Here is an 18,770-nt window from a genome sequence, read left to right as displayed (position 1 = left end):
ATCAGCCTGGGTTTATGTTGTGAACAAATGACTGCTGTGGAGCATATGGCTGATATGTGAGCTACTAACGGTGAGTTATACTGAAATAGACTGAGAACAAAATCTCACACTAAAAATATGCATTTAATGTTTGATAATCAGACATTCAAGTTGGCTGGGTTTAGTACAACTTTGCAGTTTTCCTCTGTTATTCACTGGTTATTTACATCAGTATTAACAAAATTTCCTAGTAACTGTTCAATTCTATAAACATTTTTGCCTCCTGTAAAAGTTTACTGTATCTGTTACTTAATAGCCAGGGTTCCATGGGGATCCTACTACTTTTCTCTAGGTCAAGGCCCCCTACATTTTCATTTCCTGCCTTTTTCTCCCCATCTTTGACAACTCCCTGAGTCCTGGTGTCATCCCTTACCCCAAACAATTAACGCCAGAAAGACCAGCTTTGTGCATAAAATAAGTTTGCAGTAGAAGTGTTAGTAGGGAACACTGGATGATTAATACAGCAGAATTACCATAATGATGGGGTTGATGAGAGGATTTGAAATTCTAACCAAAGACGATAGCTTGGCTCACAAAGGGAATAAATCTTGTGTCATCTAGGAGTCATAGGAGAACATAAAGTGGGGAAGAGAAGGTCATTTGAGAGAAGGAAGTGAGCCTTGATGAACATGTTCCTTTACTACATGAGGTTCTTAGAAATTTCTGTTTTTAATAGAATCAGTACCCTAATACACACATCTCCAAATATGAATTGACTTTGTAGCAAGTCAGTCTTAAACTAATGCCATGGTGACACCATATCCTTAAAAGGGCCACGAGGGTATGGGCAACTAACTTAAACTCGTGAGGTAATATCAAAGTGCCCCATTTCCTCCTCTGTATCATGCACCCTTTTATTTACTTTTGCATTCCCACCCCCCAATCCACTTAATTCTTCAACACTGGCTATTTGATAGTCTAAAAGCAAGGTTTTGTGGAAAAGGAAACTTCCCTGAAATCTCTAAGCCTAGAGTTTTCTGCGACTAGAAAGGTCACTTTTCCCCACTTGGTGGTGAGAACAGCTCTTTTATTTAGGAATACAGCTAACCCAATATAAGACCATGGGTTTTAGAGCCGGACAGACCTAGATCTGAATACCAGCTCTTCCACTTCTAGCTATACAGCCTAAGTCAAATTAATTAAATCTTTACTAGCTTAGTTTCTTCGGGGTTTTTTTTTGTTTGTTTTTTTTTTTTTAAATTTATTTTTGGCTGCTTTGGGTCTTCATTGCTGCACGCGGGCTTTCTCTAGAGGAGGCAAGTGGGGGCTACTCTTCATTCGGTGCACGAGCTTCTCATAGTGGTGGCTTCTGTTTGAGGAGCATGGGCTCTAGGCACGTGGGCTTCAGTAGTTGCGGCTCACGGGCTCTAGAGCGCAGGCTCAGTAGTTGTGGCACATGGGCTTAGTTGTTCCATGGCATGTGGAATCTTCCCGGACCAGGGCTTGAACTCATGTCCCCTACATTGGCAGGTGGATTCTTAACCACTGTGCCACCAGGGAAGCCCCAGTTTCTTCATTTTTAAAATGAGGATAATATCTTCAACCTCAGAATATTCTATAAAGATTAAATATGCATCAGTATAGGTGTTTAATAAATAGTGGTTACTGCTAGTACCACTAAGTCAGACTAGCTGTCTTTAGTATTTCTGCATGACTTGATCTATTGGAAATCTCAAAGTTTTTAGTTCCCGTAACTTTGAGAAGAAAATCTTCACTTACCCCCTATAATCATCAAGAGAACGGTTAAAAGCATTCCAAGTTTTGAAGCTTCGTCTTCCATCTAATGTTTTTCCCCTCTTTTCCACCTTCGTTGATTCAGTGAATTCACCATCCAGGGGAACTGATAGGCATCTGGATGGACTCTTTGGCCTGGTTTTTATCCATAGCCTGCACTGACCTCCAGCCAACTTTTTACTCTGGGGCAGAGCTCAGCAAATAAGATAGCTTGTTTTTATAAATAAAGTTTTGTTGAAACACAACCAAGACTGTTTACATACTGTCTTTGATTGCTTTCTCACTGCAACAGCAAAGTTGAGTCATCATGACAGAGACAGGATCCTACAAGACTAAAATATTTACTATCTAGCCCTTTAAGAAAAAGTGTGATGGGCCCTGATCTAGAAGAAAGGTAACTGTAGGTTTGAGGGAGCCACAATCAGAACAAAGAAAGGAAGTGGAATGCCAAGAAATGATTTATCTATTTTGCGTTTTTGCCTATGCCTGGCTTGTTTAATGCCCAGTCGGGTATGGATCAGAAATGTTTTTGACTGGCTCATATTGTGAACTTGGGAAGAAGATAATCCAGTGGATCATGTTAGCAACCCATAGAGCTTTAAAAGCTGAAAGGTAATAAGATTGTGAGTGCTAGTGTTATTTTTTTTTTTCCCCATAAATGTGGTTTAAAACTCTTCATTAGCTAGTAAGGTGATAATGAGTTACAAGTTCTCATTTGTTTTTGTGGTAGTATTTAGCTTTCAGGATTTTATTGGAGCTTTAAAGTAGAATTTCTTAGGTATAAAAAAAATCTTCCTAGTGAATATATTTTTAGCAAATTAAAAATTCATTAGGACCATCAGCAGAGGGCTGTCGTGAAATATTAGCTTTTAGACTTTGTACCTGTTTCTCCTTACAGGGGATATGAAAGGTGAGGTCTATCCATTTGGCATAGTTGGGATGGCCAACAAAGGGGATTGCCTACAGAAAGGGGAGAGCGTCAAGTTCCAGTTGTGTGTCTTGGGCCAAAATGCACAGACTATGGCCTACAACATCACACCCCTGCGTAGGGCCACAGTGGAGTGTGTGAAAGATCAGGTAAGTGGTTATATCTCTTGATCTGAATTTGATCCTTTTATGAGTTGGTAACCAAATAGTAACCAAAATCTTGAAACTTTTTCAGCCCAGGGGGAACCATCAACATTCATTTGGTTTTTATTTCCACTTTACCCCCCTTTTCAGTGATTTGAAGTAGCTTATTAAAAACACAGAGAAAACCACATGGAAAGAAAAAAACGGCAATAGTAGCAAAAGGAAAGTAAGAATAGTATTAATAGCTAACACAATGGGGAAAATAAGTTTGGAGTGAGATTTCCAGGATAGAAAGACTATAATGTTTTTCATACTTGAGCTTAGAGCTTCTTTTACAGACCACACAAAGAAAGAAACCATGTGTAGAAGTGTTCATAAAATAAGCTTCGGGCAAACAAAACTATTCCTGGTACTTAAATCTCAAGGAAATCTCTCTGAGTCCTCAGAGAGGACATTTTTTGGTATCAGTACAGTGACTAACATTTTGTATGGCTGTTTCTAATAATACCATAACCCAGCTTAATAATTTTGGAAGGTATCAAAACAATGCATATGTTCAAGTAACAGCTTCCTAATGATTTTGCTTAATTCAAAAGCATAGTTCATACAATATATGTAGGCACAAGGTAACCTTTCTTTGTTTCTCAGGCTATGATAGAGTGGATGGCAGTGGTTTCAAAGATACATTTCTTCCCTGACAAGTTTTGCAGACCCATATGCTGTTGTTATAGCCCAGGCAGCGAGCATCAGCACTGACACCACATTTTATAAACCCCACTAGCTAGGGGCAAATTGTGCTTCATTCAAAGTGAGTTTCTTTTCCCAGCTGTGTGGTATGTCTTTTTTATGCTGTCTTTTTAAAATTTCAGTTTGGCTTCATTAACTATGAAGTAGGAGATAGCAAGAAGCTCTTTTTCCATGTGAAAGAAGTTCAGGATGGCATTGAGCTACAGGCAGGAGATGAGGTGGAATTCTCAGTGATTTTTAATCAGCGCACTGGCAAGTGCAGTGCTTGTAATGTTTGGCGAGTCTGGTGAGTTCTTTGTTGTTGTTGATTAGTAACCTCCCTGGACTGTCTCTTTCGTAATCTCTGCTTTATCATATTTTTTCACTTTTCCATCACTGCTTTTTTTTTAATCCTCTTCTGCCACTTTCTGGTTATTTCTTCATTGTCTAAATTTTGTAGTTTAGCATTTCTGGCACTATGTTTTTGTTTTGTTTTAATAACAAAATAGCATGAGAGGAGCTGGAAGTCTCTGGAAATATTTCTTCATATTTTCCTTTTCTAATGTTTTTCCATACCTGCTACATTGTTTTCTGTGTCTGTGGAACTGGTTTTCTGGTTGCAGACCAGTCTCGGGATGACCCTCACCCAAATGATTCTTCCAGCTCCTAAGCAGTAATAAACATTGAGTTCAGAATAAAAACATAAACTTGTCTGCCCTGTCTTGCTAGTTAGTTAGTTGGCTAGGTGAGGCAAGAGTCTCCCCTCATTAAAACTGAGTCATTTGGGTAGTTAGGTAGAAGACACACTACTCTGCATGTACTTTTCTTCCCATCAAGTGTTGCTTCTTCTCACCTATTGACTTTGTTACAGCGAGGGCCCCAAGGCTGTTGCAGCTCCACGACCTGATAGGTTGGTCAATCGCTTGAAGAACATCACCCTGGATGATGCCAGTGCTCCTCGCCTAATGGTTCTTCGTCAGCCAAGGGGACCAGATAACTCAATGGTATGAGGGCATACAAGGTTTGGGGCGGATGGGGGCAACTGATAGACCAGCATACTACTTGAGAACCTATTTTAGCAGAACTCAAAGAGCTTACTTTTTACCAAGGTGCTTCAGTATTGCTGTCATAACTAGTTAGCATCCCTGCACATTGGTTCAGCCCCTAATGTAATGGTTGCTTACAGTAAGAGGAACATTTCTTGGTGTTCCTGATACTTTGAACATAGTTTAGGAAGGCTTACTATAGATTTCCTCCTCTGCAAAAGAATTGGTGGTGATTGAGAGTAATGCTTTGGTAGTCCCTTTTGGAATTGTGAATGTACAATGATTGTCATACACCCAGGTCATTAACTGCAATTTTATTTCCTCACAGGGATTTGGTGCCGAAAGAAAGATCCGTCAAGCTGGTGTCATTGACTAACCACATCCACAAAGCACATCATTAATCCACTATGATCAAGTTGGGGGGATTCTGGTGAAGGGTTCTGAATATCTCCCTCTTCATCCCTCCCAAAATCTGGAATACTTATTCTATTGAGCTGTTACACCAGTTTTAACACCTTCCTCGTGTTATGTTTAAAAAAATAAATAAATTTAAGAAAACCATTTTAAAATTATGCACAGTTGCAGCCTGGAAAACTTAAGGTGGCGCCTTATAGAATCAATTTTAGGAGCTTTATTTGGTGCATTTAACGCAACTGGTAATTGCAAAATCCACTTCTGCCTGTGTAAGTGAAAAATATAGACTGTTACCTTGTTGGCCCTATGAAATTCTGCACTTGATACTTAGTATATATACTCTACCTTCATTACTTTTGGCAAGATGTTCTGCCTTAGCACTCAGTTGCATTCTTTTTCCTTTTCTTTTCTGTTCATTATGCTTTAATTCTGAGGACCATATGATGGTAGAATATATTAAAAATTACAAAAATTTGTATAGGCAAACCAGTTCTTTAAGTTGATGGCCAAATGTTAAAATGTTATTTTTCATATCATTTATAATCTTATCACAGTCCACTTAATGAAGTTTGGTTAGATTTCAGTGAAAATTATCTTCCAGGGTAGTTCCCTCCCCCCCCGGATGGGGGTTGTAACTTTACCACAATTAGTATATATGGTGCAGAATTTCATGCAAATGAGGTGTGCCAGCAGTGTGATAATTTAAACGTATTTAAAGAAAAACAAAAGGATGAATGCACAAACTTGCTGCTGCTTAGATCACTGCAGCTTCTAGGACCCAGTTTCTTTTACTGATTTCAAAACAAAACAAAAACAAACAAAAAATAATAAAAAAGTTGTGCCTGAAATGAATCTTGTTTTTTTTATAAGTAGCCGCCTGGTTCCTGTGTCCTGTAAAAAGTACAGGCACTTGACCCTTGGTGTAGCTTCTCTTCGGCTTTATATCATGGGAAAGGATTGGTCTGATTTCTTGGCCCTCAACTTGAATTGGCCACGTACAGGGTCCCTGGCCAGTGGACTGAAGGCTTTGTCTAAGATGACAAGGGTCAGCTCAGGGGATGTGGGGGAGGGTGTTTTTTCTTCCCCGTTGTCGTTTGAGGTTTTGATCTTCTCTGGGTAAAGAGGCCATTTATCTTTGTAAACACGTTAACACTTTTGCTTTCTCCAGTTTTCTGTTAATGGCGAAAGAATGGAAGCGAATAAAGTTTTACTGATTTTTGAGACACTAGCACCTAGCGCTTTCATTATTAAAACGTCCTGTATGGGAGGGGCGGGTCTGGGTGCGGCCTGCCGCGTGACTCCTGGGTCGGAGGCCCACGTGGCCGGGGCGGGGACTCCGGCGCCTGGGGCGCCGACTGATTGCGTAGCGGGCGGGGCCGGAAGTGCCGCTCCCTGGTGGGGGCTGTTCATGGCGGTTCCGGGGTCTCCCAACAATTTTCCCGGTTGTGGTCCAAATCTGTCCGAAGCGGAGGCAGTGGAGCTTGAGGTAAGGCTCTGGCGTGTGTAGCGTTCGACTTTGGAGCATGCTGACGACTCCTTGTTGCCAGGAATTGAGCGGAATCTACGAGCTGGAGACAAAGGCCCTGGGCGGGGGGTCCTTCGTTTTGAGCCCTACGGGGGAGCTCTTTGGAGACAGGCGTGATAGAGAGAAGGGGAGACGGTCTGGAGGCCGCCCCCCTGAGCTCAGAAGATTTAAAGGAGTAGGAAGGGGGGTTTTCTTTACCTTAGGCTGAGGGCGGGGCCCAAGGGCTACTGAAAAATAGACGAGGGTGGGGGTAGCTAGAAGACTAGTCCAGAATTCTGAGATCCACAGTAACCTGCAAGTGTTTTTGCACTCCTGAATCACTTTGAGAACCAAGTGGCGATGAACGTGTACGGAACCAATACATTTCAGACTCTGGTTTTAGTTACTGTTGATTACAGAAAGCTTTGAAGTACTGTAGATGTGGTTCGACAGTTAACCCTAATTGCAGCTTTCCCACAGGTTCTTGCTGGTGTGAAATGACTGAGTACAAACTGGTGGTGGTTGGAGCAGGTGGTGTTGGGAAAAGCGCACTGACAATCCAGCTGATCCAGAACCACTTTGTAGATGAATATGATCCCACCATAGAGGTGAGGCCCAGAGGCAGTCCGCTGACCATACCTCTCTCTTTCGGTTTACTCTTAACCCATTCCCTTTCCCATACCTTTCACCTATTCCTTAGTTAAAGGAATAATCAGGAGAGAAAATAAAAGTTATTTGGGGCACTGTGTTCAGTAATACAGTAAGTAAAGCTTTACCTGTTTTTGGAGAAGAGTTCACTTTTATTAGCTACTGATGATTTTCTAAAAAGTTTACAGTTTTTAACAGTTTTGAAAATGGTTACAAACTCAGTGTTGGACTCATTTAGTTTCTCCACATATGACAGCTCCGTTAAAAAGAAACACAGGTCATAGAATACCTGAATGATAGCAGGATGGAGATGAAGGATTCAGAGATCTGAGTGTTTCTTAGCCACTTGAAGCAGCTGAGACTGTGGGTTGGGGAAGAAAGAGCATAAGATTTTGAGTCACTGTGCCTTGGAATACAGTCCCTGTTTGCAGTTAGTTATATGATAGTGAGCAAATCACTTTTCTCATCTATTAAATTACCATAAACCTGTCTTGCCTGACACCCAGGGGATGTTGTGAAAAATCAAATATGTTAAATTTTTGTGGATGCTAACACACTGTGTAATTATCACTTATTTAAAGTTTCTGTTGTTTTTGTGGGAGTTCATGTTATAGATTGGCTTCAGTAAATGTCATCTAAAGTCCTTTAAGTAAAGAGTTTGTAATCTTATTCCGTTTAGAAACGTCTAACTCTAGAGATTATTTTAATCCACATGCTGGTCTTCGTACCACCCAGCCATTGAGTGTTTAATGCAAGCTAACTCTAATATAGCCATTATTAAAAATTAGTCATTAGTCCTTGGCAAAGTTTTATTTTAGGCTTACCAGCTTTAGTATTAATGGTTAGAACATTTTATTATTTTTCAGAGTTTTATTTGTTTTATTTGTTTGTGAAGTAATATACATAAGGTATATAAATCTTACATCTATAGCTCAGTGGCTTTAAATTTGTGTACACTTATGTAACCGCCGCATAGATAAAAATATAGACTATTTCCAATGCCCAAGAGAGTTCTTTCATGCCCCTTTCTAGTCAGTAAACCCCCCTATCCTGCCAGGAAATGACCACTTCTCTGACTTCTATTATCATAAATTAGTTTGACTAAAACCTATCTTTATCATTTTAATTTTGCTTATTTCCTCAGAACACTCATACATTTGACCCTATCTCATGCTTTAAGGAAATTTGGACAATGTGAATTCTATGTTAATTTGAAAGTATATTACAGTCCCGCAATGGCGTGAGTTACAGAGGCGCTGTTCAATGCAAATGGGCTGGCAAACTATGTTACATACTGTTTCTGGAGCCAGATCTTTACTAAGTGTGATGAGGTTATTTTCTTTGAACTGAAGTCCCAGAACATAAATATTAAAATACAAGTAAAATTTTTGCCTTAGAGTCAAATTGAAATTTTTTTTTAATATGATCTATGCATGTCTGTCTTCCCAAGGAATTAATTAACTATACCACGTTTGGAACCTTTAGGAATTTGATTCAGGAATATTCCCCAGAGGTACAGTCTGTCATGATGAGAAAAATATTTTGATATTATAACCTTGTCTGAAATAAAAGGTATTTGTGTATTTAATCATAAACACAAAAGATAGTGCATCCTGGACCAAGTTATAATTGGTGGAGGTATGTTTAGAATTGTAAATGGACAATAAACAACTCAAAGAAGAAGTACAGTTCATACTTCAAAGAACGTAATCTCTAGTCTAAGTGCGGTAGAACTGTCTTTTCAATTACCATGTTTTCTTCATCTTTTCCGGGAACAGAGTGACCACATTTTCCTTTCTATAGGCATATAGCATTTGGGGCTTTTTTCCTAGGGTGACATTAAGTACTTTCTGTTTGTGATTATATATCAGCAGTTTGAGGGACAAACCAAAGAGACAGAATTGGACTTGGTTAGGAGCTTATTTAACCTTAGCAATAGCATTGCATTCCCTGTGATTTTTAATAAAAATGGAATCTCCCTCTCTCCCTGCCCCCCTCCCCACCCCAGGATTCTTACCGAAAACAGGTGGTTATAGATGGTGAAACCTGTCTGTTGGACATACTGGATACAGCTGGACAAGAGGAGTACAGTGCCATGAGAGACCAATACATGAGGACAGGCGAAGGCTTCCTTTGTGTATTTGCCATCAATAATAGCAAATCATTTGCAGATATTAACCTCTACAGGTACTAGGAGCATTGTTTTTTCTGAAAGGATGATCTTTAAGTGTGTTCTGAAGTTTTGGGGTGAGAATGAGGATACCACACTAGGGAAGATGCAATTTTTTCATTATGAAAAGAATTGCTTTTAGGTTGTGACATTGAGAATCTGGGGTTATTACTGAAAGTTAATACTGGAGTTTATTTTATATAAGCTACCATGTCTAGAATGCCTGATAATACATAAATGAAGCTTGCTTGCTAATGGGAGTGATTCAGAACTAGAGGTGTTATGAGAGATCACAGAGAGGAAAACACCTCTGAGAAACATTCTTCAGTAAGTAATAGAGAAGATAGTGGGAAGAAACAAATGGGGGGAGGGGAGTTAGATAAAGATGAAAGCAAGGCAAAGGGGGGTTAGATAAAGATGGTCTTTCTCCACAGAACCTTAAAGTTTCAAAGCTCAGTTGGACCATAAAAGTTCTAATACAACATTCTTATTTTACAGAAACAAAGTTCAGAAGGTGGTTTGTTAGGTTTTCATAGTCATGATTATTATTCATAGCAGAGCCAGGACCAAAAACTCAGGCCTCCTTTTTCTTAGCTCTGTGTTCTTTAGGCAGAATAATATAATGGTTAAGAATACAGACTCTGCCTGGGTTGAAACTTGGCTCCATCATCTCTTAGCCATGGAACTTTGGGGCAAACTACTAAATCACTGGGCCTCAGTTTCCTTATCTATAATGTGGAGATGGTAGTACCTACCAAGAGTTGCTCTGAAAATTAAACGAGTTAATAAATATGTGAATCACTCAGAGCAGTGTTTAGCATGGAGTAAATGCTACACAAGCGTTCTGCCTGTAGCCTGAGTCTTGGCATATGCTCCATCCATATGACGATGTCGACTCTCAGAAACAAACTAGTCTAAAACTGGTTTTCTTCCCCTAAACCTGCTCTACTTTCCATTTTCTCTCTGCAGTTAATAGCAGCACTTAATAAAAAGCTTCGCACTTGGCAAGCACCAGAAAACTATTTGCTGAATTTTTAGAAATCGTTTTTCTCCTTAGGTTGTCTTATATTATCCCTTCACATAGGTTACTGCCATCACACCAAAGCTCAGTTCTGCAGATAGCCAGTGAAATGCATTTCAAGTACATGACTTTGTATGTAATCCCAGGGTAGAGTCTAGAGCAGTGCTGTGCAGTATGGTAGCCACAAACCATATGTGGTTTAAATTTAAATTCGTTAAAATTGGGCTTCCCTGGTGGTGCAGTGGTTGAGAGTCTGCCTCCCAGTGCAGGGGACATGGGTTCAAGCCCTGATTCGGGAAGATCCCACAGGCCGTGGAGCAGCTAAATCTGTGCGCCACAGCTACTGAGCCTGTGTGCCACAACTACTGAAGCCCGTGCACCCAGAGCCTGTGCTCCACAACAAGAGAAGCCACTGCAATGAGAAGCCTGCACAGCACAACAAAGAGTAGCCCCTGCTCGCCACAGCAACAAAGAGAAAAGCCTGTGCAGAGCAACGAAGACCCAACACAGCCAAAAATACATAAATTTATTTTAAAATAAATAAATTTATTTTAAAATAAATAAATAAATTCATTAAAATTAAACAACTTAAAAATCAGTTCGTCGGCCCCATTAGCAACTGACTTTTCAGGTGTTCAGTAGCTTCATATGACTAGCATATATAGTTGGACAGTGCAGCTAGAGAACATTTCCATCACCATAATAAGTCCTATTGGACAGGGTTGATCAAGAGAATCTGGAACAGTAGTTTCCAAACTGCTGTGTGGTATGTCTTACTTGTCATTGAAGAGAGAACTGTCAGTTGGGAGTTCCAAATCCTTTAGTCCCCTGTTAATAAGAGCAGTTCTGGTGTTTCCTATTTTATATCTTGGACTTCCAGCTATAATTTGTTTGAAGAAAATGTTTGGACACCACCCATCTAGAGAAGTGGATAGACTGTCTTTCATTAAATACTGTCACTCTCAAGGGAGCTTCAAAAAGTTATTTGGAGGCAGTAAGATTTACTTTTTATACTTCAGACCTTAACCTAGAGTGTGATTTCTAGTTGCTATTTAACTCCAGAGCCAAGCTTTTTGGAGAATCAAGGAGCCTAACAGGGACATGTGTCAAGATAGAAGGTGAACTGGTACTTGGCTTCCCTGCGGCTGCTGCATCAAGTCTACACCAGTCTTCTTAGTATGTAAGGCCTTTTATAAGTAGAAAAACAGTGAAACTCAGTATAGAAGCTAATAGGGCTAGGTGAAATCTGCTAGATTTTCTTTTTTGCCCTAGCTGTTTATTCCTTCCTAAACGTTTATTCTTCTGTTATGATAACATATTCCCTTTTTTAGGGAACAGATTAAGCGTGTAAAAGACTCAGATGATGTACCTATGGTGCTAGTAGGAAACAAGTGTGATTTGCCAACAAGGACAGTTGACACAAAACAAGCCCATGAACTGGCCAAGAGTTATGGGATTCCATTCATTGAAACCTCAGCCAAGACCAGACAGGTATAGTACAGCTTTTAGCATCTGGCAAGGGTTTATTTAAGGCAGAAAAGTTTGATTGACTGACTCTTCACTAGAGACGTGATCCACGTTCTTTGCTGTTTTGGATTTTTTTAATACTGTTCTATTTTTTTAATCTTCAGTTTAAACCCAAAATGAATTTATTAATATTCAAGTGTGGTTTCTTTTTTACTCATGCAAGTTAACATGCACAAATATTTCTAAAATGAAGACCCTTGATTAAAGATACTTAAAACATTTGTCCTTCATCTATCAACACCAGCTACTATTTAAGGCATAGGCCCTCCTGAATGGAATCTTTAGATCTGGTAGTTCTGTATGTCCCATGTTATCCATTTTCCTTTACTTAAATGTTATCTTTGCAGAAAGTGCTATTGTATATCATCCTGCTAATGTGACTCAATAGGAATGCTGAATCAGCCTATTTTATCAGCTAATAATTTAATAATTGCAATTTTAAATCCACATAAAGAAGTACAAATGAGAGAGAACTTACAACTTGGGTTGTGTCTGTTAAGCTGTCTTTATCATTTTCTCTCTTTTATAGGGTGTTGAAGATGCCTTTTACACACTGGTAAGAGAAATACGTCAGTACCGAATGAAAAAACTCAACAGCAGTGATGATGGGACTCAAGGTTGTATGGGATTGCCATGTGTAGTGATGTAACAAGGTGAGCATGTGGTCTCTTGACAGAATTATAAACATTATTTAGGTAATTTGGAGGAGTGTTGCTATTATCTTTTCTGTGTTGCTATTTAACAGTTTCTGCTCACTTACAGCTATAAAATAAAGAACTTTCCTTATGGCACCCTTTCTGAGAGTACCACAGCCTAAACTGTGTTTAAAACATTTAATTATTTTACAGACTATTAAATTTTCAATAATATTAGAAATTAGAAGACATTGTTTATGAAATGTATTACCAGGAGCTTGAAGGATCACTACATGATGATGACATGGTGTGTATTCTTTTCTCATAGATACTTTTAAAGTTCTAGCATCAGAAAAGAGCCACCGTCAAGGTAGGACGGGTTTGGAAATGAATGTATTATCATTTATGTTGATTTTGTAACCTTGTCTTTCTAATACTCTCTATGTACCATTTATACAGATTCCATCTTTATTTCAGCTGCACTGACACCTTGGTCCTGACTTCCCTGGAGGAGAAGTATTGCTGTTGCTATCTTCAGTCTCACAAAGAAGCTCCTGCGATTTCCCCAACTCTCAGTAGATCAGTATAATATTCTCTCTTTGAGAAGTTCTCAGAGTAACTACCTCCTCACTTGGTTGTCTGACCAGAGAAATGAACCTCTTGTTACTCCCAGTATTTCTCCACCCTGGGTTCTCCCCAAGCACACACAAACCAACCTCCACCACCCCAGGTTTTTCATCTGAAAAGCAATTAATGCTCTGAAACAGAGAACCAAACTGTAGAAACATGAAATTCTGTAGAAAACAATGTCTTGAGCTCTGAAGTAGCAACTGCTGGTGATTTTTTTTTCCTTTTTACTGTTGAACTTGGAACTATGTTGGTTTTTGGAGAAATGTCATAAATTACTGTTTTGCTGAGAATATAGTTAATGTTGCTGTTTGGTTTGTTTGTAATGTTATCAGCTATATTCTATAAACTGGCATCTGCTCTGTATTCAGAAATACAAAAGTGAATACTGACTTTTTTGAGTCTATCCTCGTCTTCTCGACTTTCTTGTAATTAAATCTGACTTTCACAATGAAGTGCCTTTTTCCTGGAAGTGGTTTGTAGACTTCCTTTACAATACTTCAGTGGAATAGATGTCTTAGAAACTGTTATACATGAAAATGATTGTGCGAGATATGTCTGTGACCCGTCTAGCTTTGAGGGAAAGATATACCAATATGATAGCAGATGCCATTTCTTACATGTATGAAGTTGATTTTCTAGAGACCTGTTTTGGGGCTCTCCCAAGAGAAAGGTGAGACTATAAATGATTAGGGATAATTTTGCTTACTTTTTACCTAATCTCCACTTTTTTTTTGTTTTGGTAGTTTACTACCTGCAAAATGTATATAATTTGTTTCTTCTAGCTTACTGATAATCTAATGTTCAATGAACTTCCATTCATATTTAAATTTGGGTCATATCAGAAAGTCTATATTTGCAGGTGTTCAAAATTATAAAATTAGATGCAGGTTTATTTAATAGCTGTGATCAATGATTCTCAAGCCTCAAATATGTTAATAGACAAATTTTCACTGCATATCATGGTAATTATTCATGTATATAATTGCCCTCGGTCCCCTTCTCACCCCATCCCCTGTCCTTCACCCTATAGCAGTGGCTTGATTATTTCAGTTGAGTAAAGCGTGGTGCTAATAGACCAGGGTCACAGTTTCAAAACTTCAGTGAGCCAGTTAGCATCACAGAGAGAGAAATTCTTCCACATTTCCTCATTGCACCATTAATTCCAGCTAGTAGTTTTGCCAGATGCACGTGGTTAGGCCTGCAAGGAGAGAAGAGGTCAGTTAGCACAAATTCTTAACCATGACTGGAAAAACTTGTTATCCTGAGAAGGGTCAGCTTAGAAGTCTTTATAAATAAAGGATCTAGACTCTGTTTTTAGCTACATGGAAACCAAATTAAGCCAATATTTTTTCTCATGTTTTTGAGAATGAGGATACCTCAGATCAAAATTTTTAAATTTTTCTTTATTCATAATGTTCTTTGAGGGTTTAAAACGGGATGTTGATTAATTAGTCTGGGCATACCAGATAAGCTGATGAGTTTGTTCTTGTTCTGAACAAGAAGTAGCCTTTGGATTGGAATTGCTGTTTGAGAAGGGAATAGAGAATATAATTAATAGTTATGAGGATTTGGAGGCTTGGCTTTTCCATTTGCAGATAATATCCTGATAATTCTAATGAGTAATAGACTTGGATAACTTTTGATGAAAGAATACTTCCAAAACGACCACTTCCTGTTCTCGTCTTCTAATGTGTAAATACTTACTGAGGTCCTCTTCTAATATGAATTTTCATTTATTAAGCAAATTTCACATTGCCTTGAAATGAATTCGGAAGAGAAGAAAAAACATAATGTACCCAGAGAATGAAAAACCCAGAGAGTTGTGCTCCTTCGTGTTAATTCTGAGAGCTTTCACAGTCCACGCCGGTAAACAGAAACTCTGCCACTTTGCTTCTGCTCCTCTTGGAGCATTGCTCTCATTTTCTTGAGGATAGATGGAGACTTGTCACCTCAGTTGTCATTGTCTTCCTCTTCTTCTTTTGTCTATGTGACTGACTGTGTGATTCTTATGAATGTCAAATTGGGGGGAAAACAACTCATTTTAGGCTCTTGTGCCCATTACCCTTGTATGTTTGTATCTTTTAGTTTTCTCAAGTATGTTCTAAGCACAGTAGTATCTAAATGGGGCCAAAATTCAGACTTGAAAATGTTCTTTTAATAGCTTCTTAAAGAGTTACACTTTGGTATGAATTTTGGCACAGTAGAGTGACAAACTGACAGTTAAAACGCTGAATAACTTCAGTTAGTGTGGTATCAGATAGTTTTTAGAATATGTTTGTAATTGCTGAAAACAATTACAGTTTACCTCAAAATCTGGAAGTCTCTTTCCCCAAGTTAAGTGCCTGGCCAGCTGTCATAAATTACATATTACTTTATGTCTGTTTGTTTCTTAAAGGTTGTACATTCAAGATTGTGAAAATAAGGTGTTCTGTGTGAAGGCTACCATGCCTGTGTGTAAATGAATCTGTTGAGTGCTGTATTTGCTCCAACAGCTTACTATAGAATGCTACTTGGTCATATCGTACTTATTACAGTTTTCACTTCAGGAGTGTAATAGGTAAAATTATCCTCAATCTGTATTGTAGTGGGCCCCATGTTTAGTCTTTCATCATCCTTTAAACTGCTGTGAATTTTTTGTCTTGACTTGAAAGCAAGAATAGAGAAACACTTTAAAGAGATAGTCTGGTTTTTTTCCATTCCGGAATTTGTGAGCATAGTCATGTTTTGCTTTACATTTACAGTCATGAACTCTTAAGCTGGCAGCTACAACCAAGAACCAAAAAAGGGTGCATTCTGCTTCTTGTAATTCATCTCTGCTAATAAATTATAAGAAGCAAGGATAATTAAATTAGAGAAAGTATTTAATTTGGGTGGTTTCTATAAACAAGAGACTATAATTCTTGTACATTATTTTTCATCTTTGCTGTTTCTTTAAGAAACCTAATGTGCCACGAAATTATTTTAAGGTGTTTCTTATAAGAATTGTTTTTAAAGTGTTCTTGTTATCAGAGTAATTGTAGATATATTTCAAAATATAACTGGTAATTTTTAAAGGCCTGAGTACTGACCTAAGAAGCAATTGTATGAATTCTCTGGAGGCAAGGGAGGATCTCAATGGAAGTTGTATGACTTTTATATTTCTGTGCCATTAAATAGAGGTAAAAAATGTCAATTGTGCAGTTCTGCTGTTTAAACAGGAACTATTGGCCTCCTTGGCCCTAAATGAAAGGGCTGATATTTTAAGTTGACTATTTTATTGTAAATTAATCCATTCTAATTTTTAAAACTTTGGTTGAATATTTTTCTTGTTAAATGTTTGAAAAATAAAAACTGGAAGTTCTTTGCTTAGTCATAATTGCTTTTACCACTGATTGCCTTTATTGAAAGTTAATATTTAATTCAGACGTTTGGATGTGACATTTGGACAATATTGGAAGATCTGAGTTCCTCATTTTGTCTCAGCATAAAATATGTCAGAGCCTGCTTTATTATGTCGGGGTGATTCAAAGCTGTATGGCAGATTCTCACACATTAACATGAAGTGCTAAAAACTACCATTGGATCTTTTGGTCTATTTTTGTACTACTCTACAGTCTACCAGTCTTGGTGTAGGTTTGAGAGCGAAAGTCTAGGAGCCAGAGAACATGAGCTCCAACTATAATTTTACTACTCTAGCCAATAGTTTCCTCATTTTGCAAAATAGGGAAGTTGAAATAGGATATCTCAGATTTCCCAATCCTAATTAAGGAGATATAAAAGAATGATTTCAAACCTAGGCTTTTTCTTTTTTTCTTTTTATAATTATTTATTTATTTATTTTTGGCTGCATTGGGTCTTCGTTGCTGCGTGCGGGCCTTTCTCTAGTTGCAGCGAGCAGGGGCTACTCTTCGTTGTGGTGCGCGGGTTTCTCATTGCGGTGGCTTCTCTTGTTGCAGAGCACGGGCTCTAGGCGCGCGGGCTTCGGTAGTTGTGGCTCACGGGCTCTAGAGCGCAGGCTCAGTAGTTGTGGCGCACGGGCTTAGTTGCTCCACAGCGAGTGGTATCTTCCCGGACCAGGGCTCGAACCCTTGTCCCCCTGCATTGGCAGGCGGATTCTTAACCACTGCGCCACCAGGGAAGCCCAAACCTAGGCTTTTTCAGTCAACACTGGAATAGTGTGATTATGAGGACCTTGATTCTTTCTACCAAAGACATCAATTTTTTTTTCACTTTTTTCTTAAAAAAGGCAGAAATGTGGATCATTAGTATTTGACTGAATTAAGCTTAAGGAAACCAAATTTAAGCAACAGGATACTGTTTCTAGCTACTAGATGAGTATAAATATTTTAGATTGTAAAATGTACATGAAAAACAGAATTATGGACTGGTATATCTAAAACAGATTTCCTCCTAAGTCGGTCACCTATGCCTCACATCAGATCTTCTGTTCTTCTAATATTTGACACCCTGATAACTGAGAAAGAGGAAAGGAGGAAAGGATATTATCTTACTGATGATAGCTGCTGTTCCACTTGGCAAGATGAAGCTATAGAAAGACAAACAATGGAAAAGTAGCTAAGGAAACTTGTTTATTTGGAATATGAGGGGACCTCCTATGCATCTCTGTGCTATTAAGGTTTCTGTTCTCAGAACAAGCAATTCTCAAGGTCATTAAGAGGCCAACAGAGTCGCATGAGTTGTTTGGTATCCATAAATACATGTAAAGGGGCCAAGAGTTTGTGCTAGTGATCATTTTGCAAAACCACTTAGGACACATTTCAGATTATGTCCAGCTCCATGACTTGAGAGCACAGAGAAGCAGTGTCCAGTATCCAAAGGGGGGAAGGGTATGGTTTGTAATGCTTTCAGTATAACCCTGGGCAATGAAATGTGGTCCTATACCTTAATAAAAGAAAACTGGAACTCTAGGAACATCCGAAATACAGATAATAAATACCCTTTGCAGTGCCGAAAGGAACATCAGAGGTTCAGATTCAGGAACTGGGAGTAAACCTAGTGAATTAATCATTCTTATCTGGAGACATTGTATTCATGACTTACTTTGCGCTTGCACCAAAATAGTCTGCTTATTAACCTATAGTGGGGAGGGGGCAGATGTTCTTTTTCAACTTAATGTTTAATCTCTTTTTAAAACTAGTGTAAATACAGATTGCCATCAATTTTTAGGCACCGTATAGAGAGAACAAGGCGTAGTGCCTGCAATATTGGGGGTTAAAGTGATATTAAATGTTTCTAAAGATAGAGGCAGCTACATGCCTAACCAGGGAGTATGTGGTTGCAACTGAGCAGTTGCCTACTAGAGCCTTCAGATGCAGTAGGCTGAAATATTATCCAGGCTAGGAAAAGCAATCTTCTAGAATGGCTACTGTGGAAATAATAAAATTGGCACTATTGACACTTGCTGGAGGAGCTTGAGATGTGTGAATTTTGTATGATATTTGTCTGAAGGAAAACTGCACACTATTTTAAACATCTTAGTGTAAATCAATTCTCCACATGTACAATTGAGACCCAACATTTAAAAAAATGTTTTTATTCATTGGAATGAAGTTTAAATACATCTTGAAAATTAGATCAAGAAATCTCATAAGTTTATGCTTGTTTT

At 38.6% G+C, this 18,770-nt stretch overlaps 2 protein-coding genes across 7 annotated transcripts in view; both read left to right on the top strand.

Annotated features, from left to right (window-relative positions):
• CSDE1 (cold shock domain containing E1) overlaps positions 1 to 6,258 on the top strand; it is a 37,343-nt gene extending 31,085 nt beyond the window's left edge. For all 5 annotated transcript variants that reach the window (XM_060027647.1, XM_060027638.1, XM_060027640.1 and 2 more), the window contains 4 exons: positions 2,672 to 2,850; positions 3,714 to 3,877; positions 4,442 to 4,574; positions 4,945 to 6,258. In XM_060027647.1, coding sequence (XP_059883630.1) covers positions 2,672 to 2,850; positions 3,714 to 3,877; positions 4,442 to 4,574; positions 4,945 to 4,992 — 524 coding nt within the window. In that variant the 3' untranslated portion in view covers positions 4,993 to 6,258. The remainder of the gene's footprint in view (positions 1 to 2,671; positions 2,851 to 3,713; positions 3,878 to 4,441; positions 4,575 to 4,944) is intronic.
• Positions 6,259 to 6,414: 156 nt separating this feature from the next.
• Positions 6,415 to 17,085, top strand: NRAS (NRAS proto-oncogene, GTPase). Of its 2 annotated transcripts, none has more exons than XM_060027625.1 (7): positions 6,415 to 6,516; positions 7,015 to 7,142; positions 9,191 to 9,369; positions 11,705 to 11,864; positions 12,430 to 12,553; positions 12,864 to 12,905; positions 13,013 to 17,085. In XM_060027625.1, the coding sequence occupies exons 2-5, from the start codon at positions 7,032 to 7,034 to the stop codon at positions 12,547 to 12,549; spliced, it is 570 nt and encodes a 189-aa protein (XP_059883608.1). In that variant the 5' UTR covers positions 6,415 to 6,516; positions 7,015 to 7,031; the 3' UTR covers positions 12,550 to 12,553; positions 12,864 to 12,905; positions 13,013 to 17,085. The 2 variants fall into 2 exon arrangements, with proteins under 2 accessions (XP_059883608.1, XP_059883613.1); XM_060027630.1 differs by having other exon boundaries at positions 12,995 to 17,085.
• Positions 17,086 to 18,770: the final 1,685 nt, after the last annotated feature.

The sequence above is a fragment of the Delphinus delphis genome, chromosome 1 (assembly GCF_949987515.2).
Source record: "Delphinus delphis chromosome 1, mDelDel1.2, whole genome shotgun sequence".
NCBI lineage: Eukaryota > Metazoa > Chordata > Mammalia > Artiodactyla > Delphinidae > Delphinus > Delphinus delphis.
This window is presented reverse-complemented; position numbering and strand designations above follow the sequence as displayed.

Excerpts from the sequence above, each read along its gene's own strand:
- NRAS (XM_060027625.1), top strand. The coding sequence starts at position 7,032 with ATGACTGAGTACAAACTGGTGGTGGTTGGAGCAGGTGGTGTTGGGAAA. Across the intron at positions 9,370-11,704 it reads GCAGATATTAACCTCTACAG|GGAACAGATTAAGCGTGTAA; the intron begins GTACTAGGAGCA and ends TCCCTTTTTTAG. Across the intron at positions 11,865-12,429 it reads CCTCAGCCAAGACCAGACAG|GGTGTTGAAGATGCCTTTTA; the intron begins GTATAGTACAGC and ends TCTCTTTTATAG.